The 20,244-nt window shown below is 43.5% G+C and overlaps 2 protein-coding genes across 3 annotated transcripts in view; both read right to left on the bottom strand.

Moving 5' to 3' along the window:
• The window catches only part of LOC109507369 (endophilin-A2-like), a 9,165-nt gene extending 7,359 nt beyond the window's left edge, over window positions 1-1,806 (bottom strand). For both annotated transcript variants that reach the window (XR_002166450.1, XM_019856746.1), the window contains exon 1: window positions 1,444-1,806. Coding sequence is in view for 1 of the 2 variants with exons in the window: in XM_019856746.1 (XP_019712305.1) it covers window positions 1,444-1,488 (45 nt within the window). In the remaining variant the exon portion in view is untranslated. The remainder of the gene's footprint in view (window positions 1-1,443) is intronic.
• A 650-nt stretch (window positions 1,807-2,456) lies between these two features.
• rorcb (RAR-related orphan receptor C b) lies at window positions 2,457-17,106 on the bottom strand. Its single transcript, XM_019856742.1, has 10 exons — window positions 16,702-17,106; window positions 10,985-11,070; window positions 10,751-10,892; window positions 8,733-9,263; window positions 7,503-7,624; window positions 7,172-7,304; window positions 6,611-6,718; window positions 5,563-5,673; window positions 4,897-5,006; window positions 2,457-4,810 (listed from the first exon to the last, which is right to left on the bottom strand). The coding sequence occupies exons 1-10, from the start codon at window positions 16,706-16,708 to the stop codon at window positions 4,649-4,651; spliced, it is 1,512 nt and encodes a 503-aa protein (XP_019712301.1). The 5' UTR covers window positions 16,709-17,106; the 3' UTR covers window positions 2,457-4,648.
• Window positions 17,107-20,244: the final 3,138 nt, after the last annotated feature.

Genomic DNA, 20,244 nt, shown 5'->3' with positions numbered 1-20,244 from the left:
CTGGACTTGGATTTATTTCATGCCTGAAAACAGGCCACGCCTTCCTCATCAGTATGAAGACATTGCTCGGGAGGCGTATTTGGTTGTGATGGTTCCAAATGATGTGGCCTTTAGTTGCCTTCCCCTTTAATCAGTTGCCAAGACATCAGATTATGTCAAGGTATCAGCAGATATTGAAGATCAACTGAATTGGACTCGTGTGCAAAAAAAATGTGATAAGGACATCCCTAGTCATTTGGCTTTAGCCTGTTTTTATTTCTGAGTTGTGAAGCTTCTGACAACATCTATACCCACTGTGAAACTGGTATGGGCGGGTTATTGACATAACTAAAATTCCACACTTGTCATCATGTCGGATCGGCACACCCACCAAGCTGCGAGTGCTCACCAATCACATGTTGGGCCGCAGCAGTGACTTGCAAAACTAGCATCATCAAAGCATACCGGTTTGGCCAGTTATGTTTTTGTTGCGCTTTGTATTTCTTATGGGGCAACAGAAACCCAGCTCAGTCAGAGTTCAAGATATTTGACGTACAATGCTTCTTGAATTTTGTTAAATATCATCTCCCCGACACATTTGCAAGGAGTATGATTCACAGCGACAAATAGATACATCGTAGTGATCGTTCACATGAAGCTGTTTTTCCTATATTCTAAATACCAATTATCACTGGGCCACTTAAGAGAAATGTTGGCCAGATGGCCAAGTATTCTGCTAAATCTCTTTAGCATGGGTCTGCGGATTAAGTCTCTTTTTTTCCGCCACAAATCTAAAAGATTTTATCTTGATTTCTAAAGACAATGACATCCCTTCATATATCTACAGCCAGTAACACACATAATTTACTTTGACTAGTTTCTGCAACATAATTTCACATAAAGTTAGAAAAATAGCACAATTGCCTCGCCCCTTATTAACTTGCACTCACAATATGAAAAAATACCAATTTGCTTGCGAAAACTTTGGGTTTTTTTTTCTTCACGTCTGTGTATATTCTTGATCATTCAGGTCAAGGGTCAATTGTTTGTCAAATGTATTGTGTTTTCTTCTCGTTTTCCGAAAATGTAAAGGATTGACTTAAAAATACACAAACTTGCAACTTGGAAACTCGCCATAGTAAAGATAATTGCACGAAGGAATGAAGTCACCCACACTGAAAATACAGCAAAACAGAAACCAATACATTCTCTTGATTAGTGTCGGCTCGTCAATTTAAGTTTTTACATTGATGTTCCAAAATCAGTTGACGCCAAGTTGGTTAACATGCTCCTGTCTGCGACTTTTCACGTGCAAACACGATTTATCATGAGTTCGTCGTTCCATATTTGACGTTTTTGATCCAACCAGTTAGCTCGGGGCTAACGTAGACTTGCCATTAAAAACTGTGGCAACAAGCTAGCTAGCGGCTAAGTAAAGTTTTAAAAAAATCATCGCGCTCTTACCTGGCTGGCTTTGTAAAATTGCTTCCTAATCCCAGCGACGGACATCGTGCACGTTCTGTTTTGTCCACTGGACTTCACTAAGGAGAAATCTTGAATGCGGGACAAACGCAAGCTGTGGTGAAAGCTCTAAACAGCAAGGAGCGAGGAAGCAAGCACCACGTCTTCAAATTTTGGACGGCAGATGTGGAACTTAAAAAAAAAAAAAAAAACTCGCTTCAGCTCCTTGGCGACCACAGCTTCCTGGCTCCAGCTTGTTGTGGGAGGCTCCGGGACCGTCGAAGTGGGTCAACTGCTGACGTGTTCTCAGGTTCGGCTCAGGTTCGTCTTTCAATCGTCTAACTTTATAATTGGTATCACATTCATTCCTTACACAAACACTTGAACTGGGTTCATCGCCGAATCCGAACCCTTTGTTTTGGACCATCAACCAAATGGTTAGAATACGTGGAGATATATATCAGTACTCAAACAGGATGCTGCAGCGACCGTAAATCTGATCAATGAACGTTTGATATGGATATCATTATTAATTGACATGACCGTGAATAATTTTGGACAGTTTCCGTAGGATTCGAAAGCGTATCAAAACTTTTGACTACTAACGTATGTTTGCACCGAAATGATTTTCGAATGAATCTAAATTGCACAACAACATTTACAGGTGAACTTTTTTTTTTTTTTGCCTTTCCTGCTGACACCGCTAGGTGGTAAACGTTACAGCACAATGAAGAAGATTGTTCAAATAACAATTCTAATTAAAAGTTTAAATATATTTGCCCGTTCATAAATTAATAACTGGCCCATCAGGGTGTCTCATTCGATCCATGGGCATGATTGATTCTTGCACTTAAACAAATGACCTGCCAATTTTCAATAAAAGCAACTGTTGTTTCTAATTCAGTCCACTGGAGGTCACAAGAACGAATGATGAACAAAGATACCTGATACCTCTCACAGCCCAGTGGTTAGAATGACGGTTCTATTTAAAATTACATTGACTTGACAGACATTTCTAAAGAAGAAACCATTTATTACATTCTTAAAACCACATATAATGTATCCCATTGGACAACAATATATATTGAGCTGTGTGACTCACTTAGTCTTGAACTAGTAGTATATCTCTTGTACATTTTTTTTCTTACAAGGAAAGAAAAGGGAGACAATAGTCTTTTTATGGACTTTTCCCAATCATTTGCCAATTAAATAAAACGATTACTGACTGTAAAGGCCAAAAGTGGAGACATGTAAAGAAAGTGGATAAGCGACAAATAAGTGAAGATCACAGCAAAAGGAAAAAAAATAAAACATTAAACTCCAAGAATGGAATTGATCTTTAAAACGAATTTGTTTGTGTTCCTATGTAAATGCTCATAAATTTAAAGTTACAATATAAGGACAAACGGGAAGGGGTCCGGGCAGTTTGTGAGCAACATTCACAAAAGTAGAACTTTTACGTCCACAGTGATTATGGTGGTGGGGTGCAAAGGCGTGAGGAGTACGAGGCTGGTCATAGAAGGGACAAGAGATCACAGCTAGCTCCCTGAGTGGCAGGCGGCAGGCCCAAAAACTTCCCAGCACCCCAAGTAAGTAAGACATGTTCACCTCAAATGCTAAAACAACCTCCGGAAGTTGACTTTTTGTTCAAGTGAAACACACCGAAACTTTGAAGGATCTTGCGTGACCTGACCGAAAAACAAAAACGATAAACAAGAAAGTCTTACAGGCTTTGAGGCCCAACTCAGGGGGGCAGCTGATAGCTCCGTCTGGCATTAGACTAGTGTCCAGTGAGAAACGGGGGGCATTGTAAGTGCTTTTTATTCAAACAAGTGTTGGGACTAAAAGTGGAAAGAACAGCATTTCTACAAATAATACAGTTGCTCCAACCAGTAAGGAAGGGGTTATGATACAAATTGTGGACCGTCAGGTACCTGAACAAGTGCGACCACATAAGTGATTGAATGAAACTACACCTGACTGCTGGTTAGAAACAGATTGACGGGGGGGGTGACACCGTGTATCCCCTCGTCTAAAGTTCATAAAGTGTGGCTTGCTTGATCTTTTCCTTTCGAGTCCCGTTTGTCCTCCTTTTGTTTCTCCGGGCGAGGGCACGGTCATCAACATCAGAGCTCAGTTTAAATGCCCAACAAAGGCAATTTGTTTCCTCCGTCGGACGGACACGCTGCCCCTGTTTGCATCTGTACAACAAGTGTCTGTTCACCCACTTAGTGGGTTTGTTGTCATGGGGGTGCGGGGAAAGGGTGCTGGGCGTTGTCATGGAAACCTGAGAGTACTATATAGAGAGGAAAATAGTCCAGAGTCCGAATATCAACTTCCTTGGTGTGCATCTCACTTTTCTCTCCCTTTCGTTCTGAACTAATCTCACACGCTCCTAACACTCTCCGCAGTCGCGCATAAGTCATCTATTTACACTCTTATTTAAAATATTTGTATATAAATGTGTATATAAATTAAAGATAATTTCATCTTGCCCTGTCTCTTAAGTGGCATTTGCAAGGAAAAGGGACGCGTGGGACTGAGGTTTCTCAAGGGCCTACTCAAGGCAGCACCGAACGCAGGCGAAATGTGAGAGAAGCGGCTCGAGGAGGTGAACTTGTTTTTTTGTTGTTGTTGTTGAGTTTTTTTCTTTTTTGTATAAAATGACTTGCGATCTTGGTCCCTAAGTGTCAGTATACGAATAGGGTGGTTTTAGTACGAATATGCGTACATACATACCATACCGAGGGATCAATATTGACTGAAATCTTCTTTCTATGACCATGTATGAAACCGTCTAAGTGCGACAGGGTTATACATTCACCGTTGAGTCGTTGCTTGTGCACTGGTGCTTGTCGAGGTACATTCATTACTGGTTGGGCGATCCGCCGCGGATCAGACGTTACGCAAGTTTTCAAAACTTGTATCCGCCTCATGCATCTGCTTGTCGGTGCTGCTACAATACGCAGAGGAGCATGAGCGTGCATGGTCTGTAGTGTAAGGTGCTTTGCCTGCTCGGAAAGTGGAGGGCTACTTTGGAATCACGGGAGACGGAGTATTTTAAGTCCTGGATTGTCTTATAACTGCTGGTTGTTGAACATCAACATATTTTATCCTACTCTGTCTCTCCTTTTCCCTTCCGCTAAATACACTCCCTCCATCTCTCTCTGTCAGTCGGTCAGTCTTTCTGTCAGTCGGTCCATCGTGTCTAGCTGTTGGTGGAGTCGGGCAGGGAAATGTCGGTTCCAAACACCTCCCGGTACAGCGGAGGGAAACTGTATGCGGTCTCCGGGTGGACCAAACGGAAAAACTCCAGTTTGTCAATGTGGAGGTGACAAATAGATTTCATGATGGGTAGTTTGGACAGCATCTGCGGATGATTGAAGAGATATGGGTGAGCATTTTTCTGCTGACGTCAGCATTTGCTCATGAAGCGTCGTGGCGGCCTCCTTTTACCTTGTCCAGTTTCTCCTCAGAAGCACTCTTAAGAAGGCTGTGCTGCAGAGCCAGGTAAACTTGTTCCTGAAGCTTCTGAACCTTTTGGCCGTCCATCAGCCACGGCCGATCTGGAAAAATCACAAAAATGGCACATTAGGTGAAAGCGTCATGAGTTTTGCTGAGCCAGCGAGTCATTTTATTGAATACAGTAAATCAAATCCGTACTCTGAATGCCAAAAAGAACCGTGAGTAATTGACTCCACTTCCAAAATGTGAGATAATTACCTTTACAGTGGTGTTGTGAGATACCAGCGACACAAATTATGCATTTTCAAAATACGACATACTACCAGGCCAAGCTAAATTTAGCTCCTCCCTGACACCTCAACTTGTCTCAGTCGTGACGGACCTATTTCGACAAGCCATTGGCAGAGTTTTGCGGCATCTTGTGGCATTTCAGAACGAGCACAAAACCCACAAACTGGTAGGTAAATTTTTCAGCAACTAGTCGGTGTTATGTTCCACCGAAATACTCGCAAATAGGTTAATTTGCGAGTAGTATACCGTGGATATGTGAGAGGATCAATGTACAGCACATACGGTGATGATGCAGCACATTTGTCCAGCCGAAGGAGTGAATTTGAAATGACTCCCACAAAATACATAAAGAAGAATAATAGTCACCAGGGGAGAGAAGAACAGCCGCGCTAAACAAAGCCACCTCTTCATCAGACAGCTGGAGGCGGCAGAGTCCTTTGCCCAGTTCAAATACTGCACTCACCAGGTCATCACAACCTGAATAAACACATAGTGAAAGTCATTGAATTACTTGATGCCGTGTCAAAGGGCTAAGTTAATTTTTGAAGACGGCCTCCATTTTACGATCGTAGTGTATTGCTCTCTCTCTCTCTCTCTCTCTCTCTCTCTCTCTCTCTCTCTCTCTCTCTCTCTCTCTCTCTCTATGTGTATATGTATAAAACCATAATGTCTATAACGCACTTGTCTATGAAGACATTTTGAGGTCCAAGAATCTCTGCTTCTTAAGGTAGCACTGACATACAGCATATGTTTTTACTTTTTTTTTCCTTTGGCAATCCAACAGTCATGCAATTCCATTTTAAACCAGAAGAGGCAGTGTTGAGTCACTAAGTATCTGGCTTCAGTTTTGGATGAGGGAGCGACAGTCAGGTCCAGAAATATTTGGACATTGACTGATTGACACCATTTTCAGCGTTCCAGCCCCGTAGAACACCACAATCGATTTGGAATGAAACAATCAAGATGTGCTTTAAGTGCAGATTCTGTTTAGTTGTGTGTCTTTTTTACAATTCAAGTTAGGTTCACCGACAGCAGAATGAGCTAATTGGTATGCGTGGGCTAATTATTGCGTTGCTTTTAAAAACGCCCCCGTATTATATTTACAACCTCTGGTACCTATATGAGGTGACACATGTTTCTGTGTGAACGTTAGTGCTCTCCTCCATCTTCTTGCGCTTAACCCTTAGCACTGCTTCAAGTATGTACGTTGACTTTCCGCTTGCTCCTGTTGTATCTTGATGTAGACAGGATTGATTTTTAGGATAAATTAAACGCTTTTGATGAAAGCATACTGAGAAAACATTTGGATTTAGTGTTGGCTTTTGGAAATGATAAGCATAGGATACAACGGGTGTGTGGACGTCAATGTTGTGGAGCTTTTGAAAAGGTAATACAATCCTCATGTGATGCTCACCAAGCGCTTTGAAGAACTGAGGCGAGGCAAATTTTCCATTGAAGAAAATGCTGCTGTTGTTGACGTTAAAAGCCCGGCACATCCGAATCAGCAGGACCTCCAGGCATCCTGAAAGCGTAGCCATAGTGGCAAAGATATGGAGAAGTGCACGAGGAGGGAGTTGGACGGGGATTCACAGAGGGGCCGAAAATACTCCAACATGAACACACGGACACGCGTAAATTTGGTTTCAGATTAATATGCATCATATGTGACAAACATATATTCATAAATGTATGTTTTAAAAAGTTCAATTTTACAGAACATAAACCCATTGTCATGTTTTTCCCATATATATTAAATAGGTATATATATTTATATGAAGAAAATTTGTTACACATTTTCCAGAATAATGTTTTTTTTTCTCCCCATTGTCCAAAGAAATGGGGCAAAAGAAGGAAGAGAAGGAGACAAAAAACAAGAAGGAACTCAAGTTAGCAAGTTTTAGATTCCTGTTTACTCGCGTAGAAAACTCTGTGACCTATGATTTCTAAATATACCCGTTGTGGACTGTACACTGACCTGCTTTCAGCAATATAATCTGGTCATTCTGGCAAAGATCCATAAATCCAGCGATTCGTTTGGCAAACTCCACCACGTATTGGATGGCATTTGTAATGTGGTGTGCGCACTCCTGCCACATCCACTCAGCTGACTGATCAACAGAAAAATGGACTTGTTTAGAGTGGTTTCATCAGTCAAATGTAGTTTGTCTGGAACATCACCCTAACCACTTGAACAGAGGCAGTTTGTGGCTTTATCTGAATAGTTAAATCTGTTACTGAGCTCTTCTTGTATTCTCACGGGACACAAAGGAATGCAAGTGCATAATAGTTGGGGGGATAATATGTACCTTGTTCTGAAAAGCACGCGTTTCCTCAGGTGTGTATTGAACCAAGTTGAATCTCTTCATGTCCTCAGCGCTGTACTGACATGTCTCCATGTGAGACTTCACAATACATTGCGAGATTCGCTCTGCAAGACAAATACAACAACCGGGGGAAACATATTCATCACTCAAAGGATTTGGAACATGAGTCAAACATTTGAGAGCTCGACAACCTGATTTGGTTTACCAATCTAAAAATCATGGCGCCGTGACCTTGCATCACTGGTTTCTTGTTTCCTAATCTTTCAGTTATACATTTTTAATTTTTTTTTGAAACAAGCAGTTGAGTGGTGTGCAAATGACAACACAAGCCAAAGCCAGGCCGTTCTATGAAGGTATTAGAATATCGGAAAAGAAGGCGTCCCTCAAGGCTCTGTGCTGGGACCATTATTATTCACTACATAAATAATATTTTACTTTAATTTACATCAAATTTGTTTCATTTCTATGCAGATGACAATGCCATATACCCAACTCAGCTGGGCTTTATTCCCCTATTTCCCGCACTATAAGGCACACCTAAACCTATTCCATTTTCTCAAAAGCCGACAGTGCGCCTTATAACCCGATGCGCCGTATATATGGATCCGTATTCTGGTTTCTTGGACGTGGTATTTTAAATATTCTGTCAAGCACTTTGTGACAGCTGCAGCGGTGGTGAAAGCTCGAGATAAATAAAGCTGTCTTGTATTGTATTGTATTCCCTTTCCAATACGTTCCATTTTATTATTTCTTGGCTTGGAGTTCATTGGCTTGGCATCCGACCAACAATTTGGATAACAAACCACAATAGATTTCAAAACCACGATCTCGTAAATCATGCGCATCGCGGCATCATTGCCCTTAAAAGTGATCATATTTGCTTTTATTTACATTTTAAATCATAAATATGATCCCAAAACATTTTCACGGTTTGTGTTTGACGCGGGTGTAATCCAACGGCGAGGCGCATCGCACGATGCAAGCTTTTATTCGTAACTTAAGGCAACCCAAGAAGACATCCTGTCGCTGGTAAAATCAGCAGAGTATTCACACGATACAATCAACGATGACATTTGCAAAAGAAGTGCTTTTGGCTCCGGAAAAGTTCCCCAATGAGCTTTCTTTTGACTATCAATGCATTTTATTTTTTTTGGTCACTTCTTCAATTCCGCATCGGTAAGAGTTGTGGTCGTGTGGCATGTCACAACTCACCAAGGTCTGTTATTGAGCAGTCATCGGGCAACTGGTCCAGCAGCGCGTGTGTGTCTCCAAGCAGGGGATGCGTGAGAGAATGTGTGTGCAGGAGCTGGATGCCACTGTTGTCAGACCCATCTATCGTCTGCTGCGGGGAATTTTGATTGGACGGGGATGACGAAGAGGAAGAAGCGGATGATGAGTTGGAGGTATTTCCTGTGCTGGTCCCTCCGCTTCCGCCCAGTAGCTCCAGGCTGCAGTACTCGCTGGCCTCCTCGGGGGTCAGCGGTAGGTCAAATAGGTCGGGAAGTGCCGCGATGTCATCGAGGTCGCTGAGGGTGGAGCTGGAGCCCCCGGTGCTGTAGGAACGGCTCAAACCTCCCTCGCCGTCCTCTCCGCTCCCGCCACATGCACCGTCCTCCCTGGGTAAGGAGAGCGTTGTCGAGACCCCGTCTCCGGAGCCCACGCACTCCTGGGATTTCTGATGCTTCTGCACCTCAGCGTACAGGCTGTCGCGCTGCTTTTTGGACATGCGACCAAACTTCACCGCTGTGGAGAGTAAATCCATTTGGGTCATTGGATCATGAAACCTCATACGTTATTTACTGTCACTCATCCAGCACTGTGGATGTTTACATTCGTTAACTGGAGTACAATTGTTTACTGCCAGCAGGTATATTTGTTGAGTAGGTTTTTCACCGGGTAGGTGTGGAAGAGGAGATTTAGGTTTGTAAACCACCGCAATCACTGCACGTGGTGGCGCCGCATCACTTTACGTTTGAGATCAGCACAGCTTTTGAGTAGAAGCTAAAGATCAGGGGGTGAGTCAGAAATTGCCACTTGGATTATGAGAGCGAAATATCACCTAGCATTTGAGGATGTATATGTAAGGTACAAAGAGAATATGTTATATGGTTAGGTAGTCGAATGTCTTTGCCACAATCATGAAAAAAGATGATGCATTTCATGGAGTGAATGATGAACAGCATGTAAAAAAGCAGACTGACGTTCAACTCGAGGCATGCCGTGAGTCGGCGCACTTCATAGTTGCATATGTGTGAATTTATTCAGATTTTGACATCAAAAGCGCTTTGTCAGTCTTGTTTTATCTTTGTTTTATCGTTTGAGGTGTCGCAAAAGGACAAAAAAAAAGAGTAGCGCGTAGCTTGTTTTCATTGTTTTTTGCGTCAGAAACTGATGCCTTTGGTGAAACCAACCAATGTTCTAATAATGATTTAAAAAAAAAACAGAAAAAGATTGAACTTTTTCCTGGTGAAAGAAACGAGTCTACTCTTTGTTTTGGTACGTTCGGCGCCTATTTTGTGACGGAACACAATATTCTGTGGGTCTTGACAGATCACTCAAAATGCTCTCAAACATCTGGCAATATGGGGAACTCTGCTTTGGAAAAATGATTGATCCACTGTGGGCATGTATTGATTATAAAATGAGATACTTGAATGAAACACACACCATATCATCGTGTCATCTAATTTGTCAAACTGGCATTTAAAAATTGTATATTTTGGGTGACAGTTCGTCTTCATTCACCTTCATTCACAGTCGTACGTAGAATTAAATAAATCAAGTATCTTACACGGTGAACAACATGTGACATCCAGCAAACGTGTCTTACAGCACGTACGATTTGTACGGCGCAGTATAAAGTTCTCCATTTTATTGCTCTACACGATAACAGTTTTGGACTCGGGACCTCCAAGTAGTACTGTATGTTCCAGCTTTGATATCTAGTTTCCTCCATGACAATTCTACACTGGATTCGTTTTCTCTCCGCAGCCCAAAAGAGAGTAGGACGCAAGTTTTGAGGCATCTCCCCAACAGCTGAAGTGCAACATTAACACCGAGGGCTTCAGATTCACATGGTATCAACTGAGCGGAATGTGTGACACTGCTACGCCACTTTATTTAAGTCTCGATTAAAAACCTCACAGCTGCGACACATTTGGATTAGGCCACACAAGGGTAATCATGAAAAGAACATGTGGAGGTGTGCAAAAGGAGTAAATTCCGTTTACCATCTCGGCTCATGCCCAAAGCCAGACACTTCTGCAGACGACAGTGCTGGCAGCGGTTGCGGTTCGTTCGGTCGATCAAACAGTTCCTCTGGCGCGAGCACGAGTACATGGCGTTGTTTTGCTGGCTGCGACGGAAGAACCCCTACAAGGGACGCACCGATAAGCACCCAGTGGACGCATGCACATTTGAGGTCCGACAAATACATTGAAGCATCTCTTGTGTTCCTTTCTTACCTTGCAGCCTTCACAGGTGATGACCCCATAGTGGATCCCCGAGGACTTGTCCCCGCAGATTTTACAGGGGATGACCTCAATTTGAGCTGCAGGACCAAAACCAAAATTGAGCAGGTCAGAACAAAACCGTGCGGTCATTCCGAAAATAGATTTGACAATGGAAAGGAAACAAGAGACCATTGGTTCCCGAATTGCTGCCAACACTAAAATAGTTGACGCATTTAGTCCGACCTAAAACACACGATCAGCTGGCTTCTGTTAGCATACTTGCTGATTCGGAGCGTGTCGATTGTCCAAGTTGTGTTTTTTTCTCATCTTTTAACCCACGGGTGTCAAACTCAAGGCCTGGGGGCCAGATCTGGCCCGCCACATTATTTTATGTGGCCGGCGAAAGCAGATCATGTGTGTCAACTTCCAAATTTTGTAATCATTTTGTTCCTCTGACAGCGGTTACTACAGTGGAGAGCTTATCGTGTTACCAGGTTACAGGGTGCATGAAAGTGATAAACGAGAAGATACTCTGCCACTCCCTTGTGAGAGACTTTGAGCAGATTTCAACAAAACCAAGGCCTTCCTTTAGGACACTTGCTCATGTTTCATCAAACGTCCCGAATAACACGTGAGCCCCGACGGAAAGTCTTTTCTGTACTCGGACGAGCAGCTTTTCTATTGCTTTATGATGGCGGTTGTGAACTTTGCCTGTCTTTTAGCGCAGTTCATCCGCACAGCGCTGCCTTGTTGTCCTCGGTTGTAAATCTCAACCAAAATAATATCCATTGTGTCGTCCGTTGACCTAGAAACGGCGAGCCGTGGCCTTATCTTGTCGCAGTTAGGCGGCTGTAATTCTTTGTGCTCTGAATCAAATGGTGACGCTTCACCTCCAACTGACACAAAGTGCAAAGTGTTTTTGTTGAAAGTCTGACGTTTGGTCTTTAAGAGCAAAATAGTTCTCAAACTCACCTTTGAGTTTAGCTTGAGACCTAGTTTGAAAAGAAACATAAACCTGCACATCATTTATGAATAGGACTAAATGATTTATTTTGCATATTTATGTTGTTTTTGACATTTGTAATATAAAAAGGAGATGATTGAGCGGTAACGGAAACTAACGCAAATAAACTCGGTCTTGTGAAAAAAAGGAACTGGAACGTCTCACATCGTGTGCACACAAAAAGACTCGGAGAAGCGAACTTGCCTTCAACTGTGTTTGTCTGCACCCTGCATGAGGCCCCCCACAAAGGAACAGATTGCACAAACAGATAAGGGGATCACATGACTGTTGCACACTGAGATGAACAAAGAGTCTTTCTGTCCCATCGGAGGCAAAACAACAACATCATAAGATGTTTGTTGGTGTGGGTTATTCATTTATTTTTGGATCTCAGAGCTCTTGAGTTTTGTCTGATCCACATTCATTGAGTCATGTCGACTCTTACTTTGAAAGGCAACTTCCCACCACGGATACAAACTCTGTGACCCGCTCGGCTCTGAAGCTCTTAGACTAAAATACTGTACTCCAAACGATCGGGGCAGCTGCCGGCATGCAATGGAAAGAAAAAAAACAAAAAAAAACCCTCCACCCTCTTCCTTCGAGGCTTTCCTCTCCCCCTCCCTCCCCCCCATCTCTTGATTATATAACTCTCATCTGTGAGCATTCCTCACAACACTCATTCAGCCGGCTCACTCTAGCAACATGTCAGCGATCCGCCCTCGCCGGATTCTCGCGATCCCCACTGGCTGGGCTGTGACGGCAGCTTGCCTGGTATTGGCTGAGTCAGCCGTCGCTTGGTTGCTGTAGCCTGTCAGCCCATGTGGACATTTTGTGTCCCACTGACACACTTTCCCACTGCATGGGGAGGGGGAGGAAGGAGGGAAAAGCAGCACTGTGCTCCGCAGACCAGTTTTAAGGTGGAGCTCAACAAAGCGCCATGAAAAAAAAAATCTTTCCTTAAAGCCTGGAGCTTGCATCAGAAAAATGAGGTTGCGTAACAGTAAAATTAAACCCTCTGAGTAATAACAACAATACCGGAGAAACTGCATTTTCCAGTTCTGTCTTGAAAGACGAAAGAAATAAACATCGTGTTTTATTACTGATACACGCATGTTTAAAATGATCGAGCTACCGTATGTGGCTACAGTAACCTGGATGCCGTCCGTCTCTTTGGTTTCCCATCCGTCTGCTCTGCCTTTGACAGTGAGCTTCGGTACAGCCACGTCTATTCTTATCCCCCCGCTAAGAGCCAGAAATACAGTACAGATGTCCATACAGCCACCCACCCTCAATGTTGCAGCCTCACAGGCATGTCTCTAATCTCTTGACCAAAGATGGTATCACAGTATGTACCGTCGAAGTCCAGTGTGAGCATATAGCGAAATGGCAAGATAAGAAACGGTCAAAGCCAAACCCGATAGTAAAGTAACAGAGGAAAAAGTTATGTTGACATTCATTTTTCCATCACTTTTTCAAGACACGGGGGCACTAGACATGTTCCACTTAAGGCAACGTTTACTCGGAAAGACAAGCCTGTTAAAAAAAAAAAAAAGAGAGAGAGAGCTAAAGAAACCAGAAGAAACAGTTGATGTGGTTCTCAGCCAGTTAAATGTCTGAGCTTGTTATCATGTGTCGGAAAGGCCAATTCCCTTGAAGTGGGGAAAAGCAACTTTAGTCTCCTAACATTTTGTTCCAGGTATCTTATGTGGAACAGATTGCCAGTCATGTAATTGCACAACAAGCGTCTGTAGGCCAGTGTGTCAAACAGGTAGCGTGTCAGTGTGTCGGAAAGGGAAAAATAAATGTCGACTTTCCACATGCTCCCCCTTGTGTGCATGGTCACACGCATGTCAACGTACGTGACGAATGTCAATACTCTCACAGCCAGTTTCGATACAAGTACAAGCTGTTCTAGTTAGCGCGCCGTAATATGAGCACAGCTCGATCGCCCTTCGGCAACACTTGGTGGAAGCCGCTGTTCTGCGTTTTTTCTTTTTTTTTTTTTTAATTAGCTCATTTCAAACTGAATAATAATCTTCACCCCATTGCTTGATGTGTTGTAATACCCTTGTCTATTTGCAGTATGCATACACTTTGAGAGCAAATGAGCCAAATGAAGCCTTGTTGTAACTTGCTCGCTACTAATTAGAAGGGATGACAGCATGGGGTTTCATTCCGTGGGTTTCAGCAACGCTGATTGCGTCATGTGGCGCGGCGGGGTGCCAGATGATGGTGCAGCACATGCAGTCATATTGCAACAACCTTCTGCCGTAACACTGTCCATTATATTACATCGAGCCATGTTGCATGCATTCCTCCCGTCATTTTACTTTCGCTGATGTGGTATAGCACTATGCCGTTGCGTGCAATCCTGAGATTTTGAGGGCTTTTTAAATGGCGATGCTCTCTTTAAAAACATCAGTGAATCTGAGGCGGGGGGTGGGGGGTGACTCTGTCAAATGTGATGCTCTACTTTTTCTCTTTGTAATCAATACACCTTTCACTTTAAAATAGAGTACCAGACGAAATGTACCATCTGGACAAAGGCTGTAATTTAATGTCGGCATGCTAACGATGGACTCCTAATCATTTAGATCTGGAGTGCCAAAATCCAGTCTTTGAGAGCCCGAGAACGATCCCGATTCGATTTGGGCACCCCTGATTGAGAGGAAAATAACTGTAATATAGCAGTTACATACTGTACATGTAAATAGTTTTTCTGTGGGGAACAGATCAAGAGACTCAGTAAGGGTTCTGATTTGTTTACAGTTGGATATCCTGCTCCAAAACGGGAACCTCCCACCACCAGGGGCTTTCTTAGCTTCTTCCTCACACCCTCCACTCGTTTACTGTACTTCCTGTGACAAAAACAACTACTGCACAGTGCAAGGTACTGTAATCTATTTGTGGGGGAACCAAGTGAATATCCCCCCTAAAACTTCTCAAAATGACCTACAGAAATAGTTTCAAGCATAACTATACCACAAACTAAAAACAGTTCAATGCATTTGCAAACTCATTTTACAACATTAACTTAAAAATAAGTGGCTTACAAAGGATTTGATTTCAAAAACATGCAGAAGTGCACACACACACACACACACACACACACACACACACACACACACACACACACACACACACACACACAAGTGCGTGTGTTCATGCAGATTTGACTCTCATAAGTTCCACTAATGACCCAGGCAAAATTCAGCTCCTCCTCGACATCTTTCAGTTGAGATGTATCACTTCAACATACTTCCTTGACACCAATTCCATTTTAGGGAGGGCTTGTTGGCATCTTGTGGCTTTTTAGGGTGTTTCAAAATTATTATTATTTTTTGCATCTAGGTGGGTTTAGGGTGAATGGGTCGGGGGAATGTGATTAGGTGAATTTGTGAATGTGCGGGGGGTTCACTGTACTCTGCCATGCTGTGGAAAAATAATAATAATCGTAGCACATATCATTAGTCCATGTGAATGCCAAATCATTTAGATAATTCGCATTTTTTGCATTCATTTGATTATCAAATTATATTTTCATTAAACCAAATTGCTTAGGGTGCATACATTCTAATATTAACTTAAATTCGCGAACAGGATTCGTAATTAAAGTATCTCGCTATCAACGTGAACCATTCTAAAGGTTCAGTGGCTGTTACTGTCGGGTGGAATGTACAGATGTTAATCATATGCTGCGCTGTCGAGGTCTTAGCCCGGCCAAGTTCAAGTTCATTCCGCAGTGGCGCTTGTGAAGAGTCAAGTTGAAGTGCAAGGGCAACTGTCAGTGTGCTTTTATGCACATGGCCTGCAGGCAGGCAGGCAGGCAGGCAGGCGCTTCCCTCAGCCGCCCCCACCCCCCTCTGCTGCGCATGCTGTGTAACGTTGGGTGACATAACTAGGTCAGTGGAACAGCCAGGTCCCTCTCCCTCTGTACAGTCACACGGCCGGCCATGCTGGCACGGCCATGCCAGCTCGACGACATCCCAATCAGCCTGCTAAAATGGCACGCCAAATAATTCAACATTTTCTTGTCTTTCTTTTTTAATCATAACGGTCGAAAAACCCCGTTTCGTTTTCATCTGCAGCGTCTTTCCGTTGCTCACAACCAGATGTATGTGGCACTTGTTAAAAGAGTTCGATGATAAACTAATGCGCAGTATTCTACTCTGGGATTGACACAATTAAAGTATATAAATACGAACATCTCGATTACATAATTGTAGTTTTGGGTAACAACAATCTCGTCTCAAGCCCCTCCCATCTTCGTATTGCATAACACAAACATGGAACCCAAACCAAAATGCACAGATGGTCTCCAGAGTGATAGATGTCATGAAATTCTTCTTCTCGTTATTATCACCCCCCCGCACCCCCTCTCCCACCAAAAAAGACAAATACCCAAACTATTCAATTGTTCAAGTAATCTGTACAATATTAAAAAATTCCAAACAAAATCCTCATATTTTATGGTTTAAATTCATTTATTGGAACCCCCGCTGCAAGTAAAGTAAGCACAGCACTGCGGTCTTGAGTCATAATCCTGTCATGGGGGCGACTTAATGCGCACTTGGTCGCAAAAACGGGCGCACCGCGAGGGTCTGTGCGCGCACATGTGGCACGCAACTCCTTCGGCGTGCTCCTTCCTGACGGTAAAAACGCGCCGCCAAGTTTGCGGCAAACACGCACGACGCGACGCGACGCGACTCAACTTGAACGCACTCACCTCTCATTTTGACGCGTTCTTCTTCTTAACCGCTCGAGGAGAAGGAAGCTCGGCTACATTTGGCTGCGCTGCAGGTGACTTAACCAGAAAGAAGTGGCTGTGTAAATAATAACGACGAGACGAAAAGACGAGGAGGGGGAAAAAAAAAAAACACCCCGATTGTCCTCTATGATTCGTGGAAGTCCGAGCGAAATAAAACAAGGAAGAAAGTCGCTTTGGATTGCATCCTAAACGCCCTTGCGAACGGCGTGCTGTTTGGCTCGAATAGTCCTCACGGTGTACACGATGGTCCACAAAGTCAGCGCCTTCCTCTCAGTCTACCCTGCTAACCTACTTTCTCCAAGCGTTGGACTCTCTCACATGATCTCACCGCCACAAGCTCCTCGAGCAGCAGCGGAGGGGGCGCGCGCGCTCGGCGCGCGCCCGGGGACGAGCTTAAGGTGGCAGTGGTTGTTGAGAGGAGAGGCCGCGGGGGCGCGCGCAAGGCATCCTGTCAACGTCCATGCCAAAAGGCGATTAGATAAGTTGTTTAAGAATCGCTGAGTTAATTATAGTTGTGTTATGAGGGCTTTTTATTTGCACCTGTTGCTGCTCATAAATTTTTATGTAATGTTGTGCTGCAAGTCACCAGAGGTGGGTAAAGTAGCCAAGAATTGTTTTCAAATAAAAGAACTGTTAATTAAGACTGCAGTGTATGACTCAAGTGAAATGTTGTCCTCCAAATGATGACTTTAGATGTCAGTTAATTTTTTTTGTGAATACACTACTCAAGTAACTGGTGAGTTATTTCTGATTTAATTACGTAAAAAAACGCGCATCGGCAATATTTAAATAATTAGACAGAAATCTAAAATAGTAAAATGCCATATTTAAATATTGCCAATTAATGTCACCTCAAAGCAATAATGATACAAAATGAAGTATAAGTCAAATTCAGGCACAATAAATATGGTTGAAATTGTCTTGAATATTTATATATAATCATATGCACTTTGATTGTATTGAACTTTGACAGCTGGCTTCACTCACATTTATCATTTGTTTCATTACTTCAAAAAAAACCTCAACTTAACTTCTGACAACGTACGTCTTTGTCTTCAGGGCTATGCATATACTGTATTGCGGCTTTGTTTACCTTCCTGCTCCTTTTTAAATGCCGACAGCCATTTCTCCAGTGATGAACAGATCGCTTGGGTTGGTCCAACTGCAAGTTGAATTTCTGTAGTTGATCTGCTGGTGTTATTCCACACATCTTCACATTTTACATATGGAGACCGAAATGGTTTCATGTATGTTTTCTGAGGTTTGAAGCGGAGATCTTGCAAGATGAAATGTTGACATTTTTAGGCAGGCACAAAGGATGGTACCCGGCATAGCCGTACTTTATCGTAGTCCATCAATTTCCTCTTGCGCTTTAACAGAATACTTGACTCTTAATTTCAGACCCAGAGGGATCCATATCTCAGAGTAAAAGAAAGGCGGGAGAAAATTATGAAATGAATCTCTTAGGATGGTGTCGTGCAATCAACGAAAATGACATAAAAATCATCAACATACAGTCAACATTCAGATTATTCAATTTTGCACGTGCACCACGGCCAGTGAGTATATTTGCGTGTGCTCTGGATTATGAGAGTACTGCACAAATTGCTAACTGGAGGATGCCAGCCAGGCATCTAGGGAACAATGTGGAAACTATTGAACAACTACCGAATTGCCATTGGGAATTCTGCAATCAAGTCAAACGTCCAAAATATGTGTACAATTCCCCAAGTTTTAATTCATCTATTTGACACGAATGAATTCTGTCAGCACAGGAAGGTCGCATCATGTGGGTTTTCCCCGCAATAATTGTTCACAGAATGTCAATGTATGCTCCATGGAGAGCTTTCGGAGTTTGCACCCAGTGACCTTGTGGAGTTTTCTGCTCGGTTCCTGTTTTGCTTCATTTCTGAATGCGTCATGATTTTTTCAATTCATGGTATACCGGAGCATTTTGCACGACAGTCGTCAAGCGCAGATGGGTGGTGTGGAGCGCTGCCGGCGCAACAGATAATAATGACTTCTTTTTTTGTCTTTTTTTTTTCCATTTCAATCACGCACATTGAATTCCAATGGAATGGTATTATAAACATGTGCGTAAGACAGACGCCCCCGTAGTGGTGAGGAGTGTGTGTGTGTGTGTGTGTGTGGGGGGGGGGGGTTATGATGCAATGCTCTGGCAGCAGTGTTATGAAACAGCATGAAGGCAGAGATTACTCAAACTAGGTTAGTAGAGCAGCGGCAGTCATGGCTTCTTTGTCTCTCTCTCTCTCTCTCTCTCTCTCTCTCTCTCTCTCTCTCTCTCTCTCTCCCTCTCTCACACACACACACACACACACACACACACACACACACACACACACACACACATACTGACACATGCATGGCAGCAGGCACACACATTCATTCCCCTTTGAGTAATCCTTTTCATCCTTTCACTCCACAGCTAATTTGTCGCATATTTTCATTCTCCAACGTGTGTGCTAGTCACCGCTGCTCAAGTCTGTGCTGCAGTTTCCCCCCCCCCCCGTTTTAAACGTTTGCCACTTTCTCCTTCCTCTCGCCCCGCACTCACAACTCCTCTAAAGCCCCTCTGTTCTATGTCTCCCTTGACAACAGCAGTGACACTTTGACCTTAGCGCTTATGTAACCGCTGTGCAGATTGGTTAGACAGACATAGAGAGAGACAGAGAGAGAGAGGATGAGGTGGCTTTTGCAAGGCAGACATTTTGTTGCCCGATGAGAAAGTAAGGTGGAACAAGAGCCAAGAAAGGAGAAGAGCTCAGAGGTAGAATCGCTTTGGGAGGGTGCCGGCGGGTTGTATTAGCAAGAGGCCAGCATGGATGGGGGAGGACGGTGAAAATACAAACATGAATGAGTGTTCAACATCATGTCTTGTCACAACAAACAGATCTGCATACAAACACATCGCCAATGAAAATCGAATGTGAGAGTTCCAGTGCAGGCGCAAATGAGGGTGGGCAGGCTCTGTCACACCAAGAGGAATGTGTGGGCACCCCCGGTCCGGGGGAGCCTGGCCAGGAGGAAACCACGCAATACCCGGGTGATCCGCCATCCCCACTGAAATGATCCGACTGGCTTCTATTCCCAGGACAGCAAGAGGTTCCCCACCCAACACCTGGGCCCACTGTACGAGCCAGCTATGTTTATGCTAATTTTAACAAATCAGATCTACCGGTGTGTCGTACATACTGCAAAGTTCATTTTTAAAACACCTTGGTTCAAATCATTAGAATATCAGGCCAGCAGTTGAGTTGTCATGCAAACAGTCTTGTTCTTTGTCGTGTAGACGTCTCCTTGAGCCTTGTGACTCTGCGGAATCAAATTTAAAAGCCTTGCTCACATCAAAGTGACTTTGTGGGGATGATGGTTGGATTGTAACTGATTGGCTGCGCATGATTTGAGATGGGGGGGGGCGGCATGGCCCATCTCGTTGCCTTAGTCGCATCAACTCCGGACATTGGATTGTAACTGATTTGC

This window comes from Hippocampus comes, unplaced genomic scaffold (genome assembly GCF_001891065.2).
Source record: "Hippocampus comes isolate QL1 unplaced genomic scaffold, H_comes_QL1_v1.1 scaffold105, whole genome shotgun sequence".
NCBI classification, from domain to species: domain Eukaryota; kingdom Metazoa; phylum Chordata; class Actinopteri; order Syngnathiformes; family Syngnathidae; genus Hippocampus; species Hippocampus comes.
Note: the sequence above shows the minus strand (reverse complement) of the source record. Positions and strands in the feature narration are given on the sequence as shown.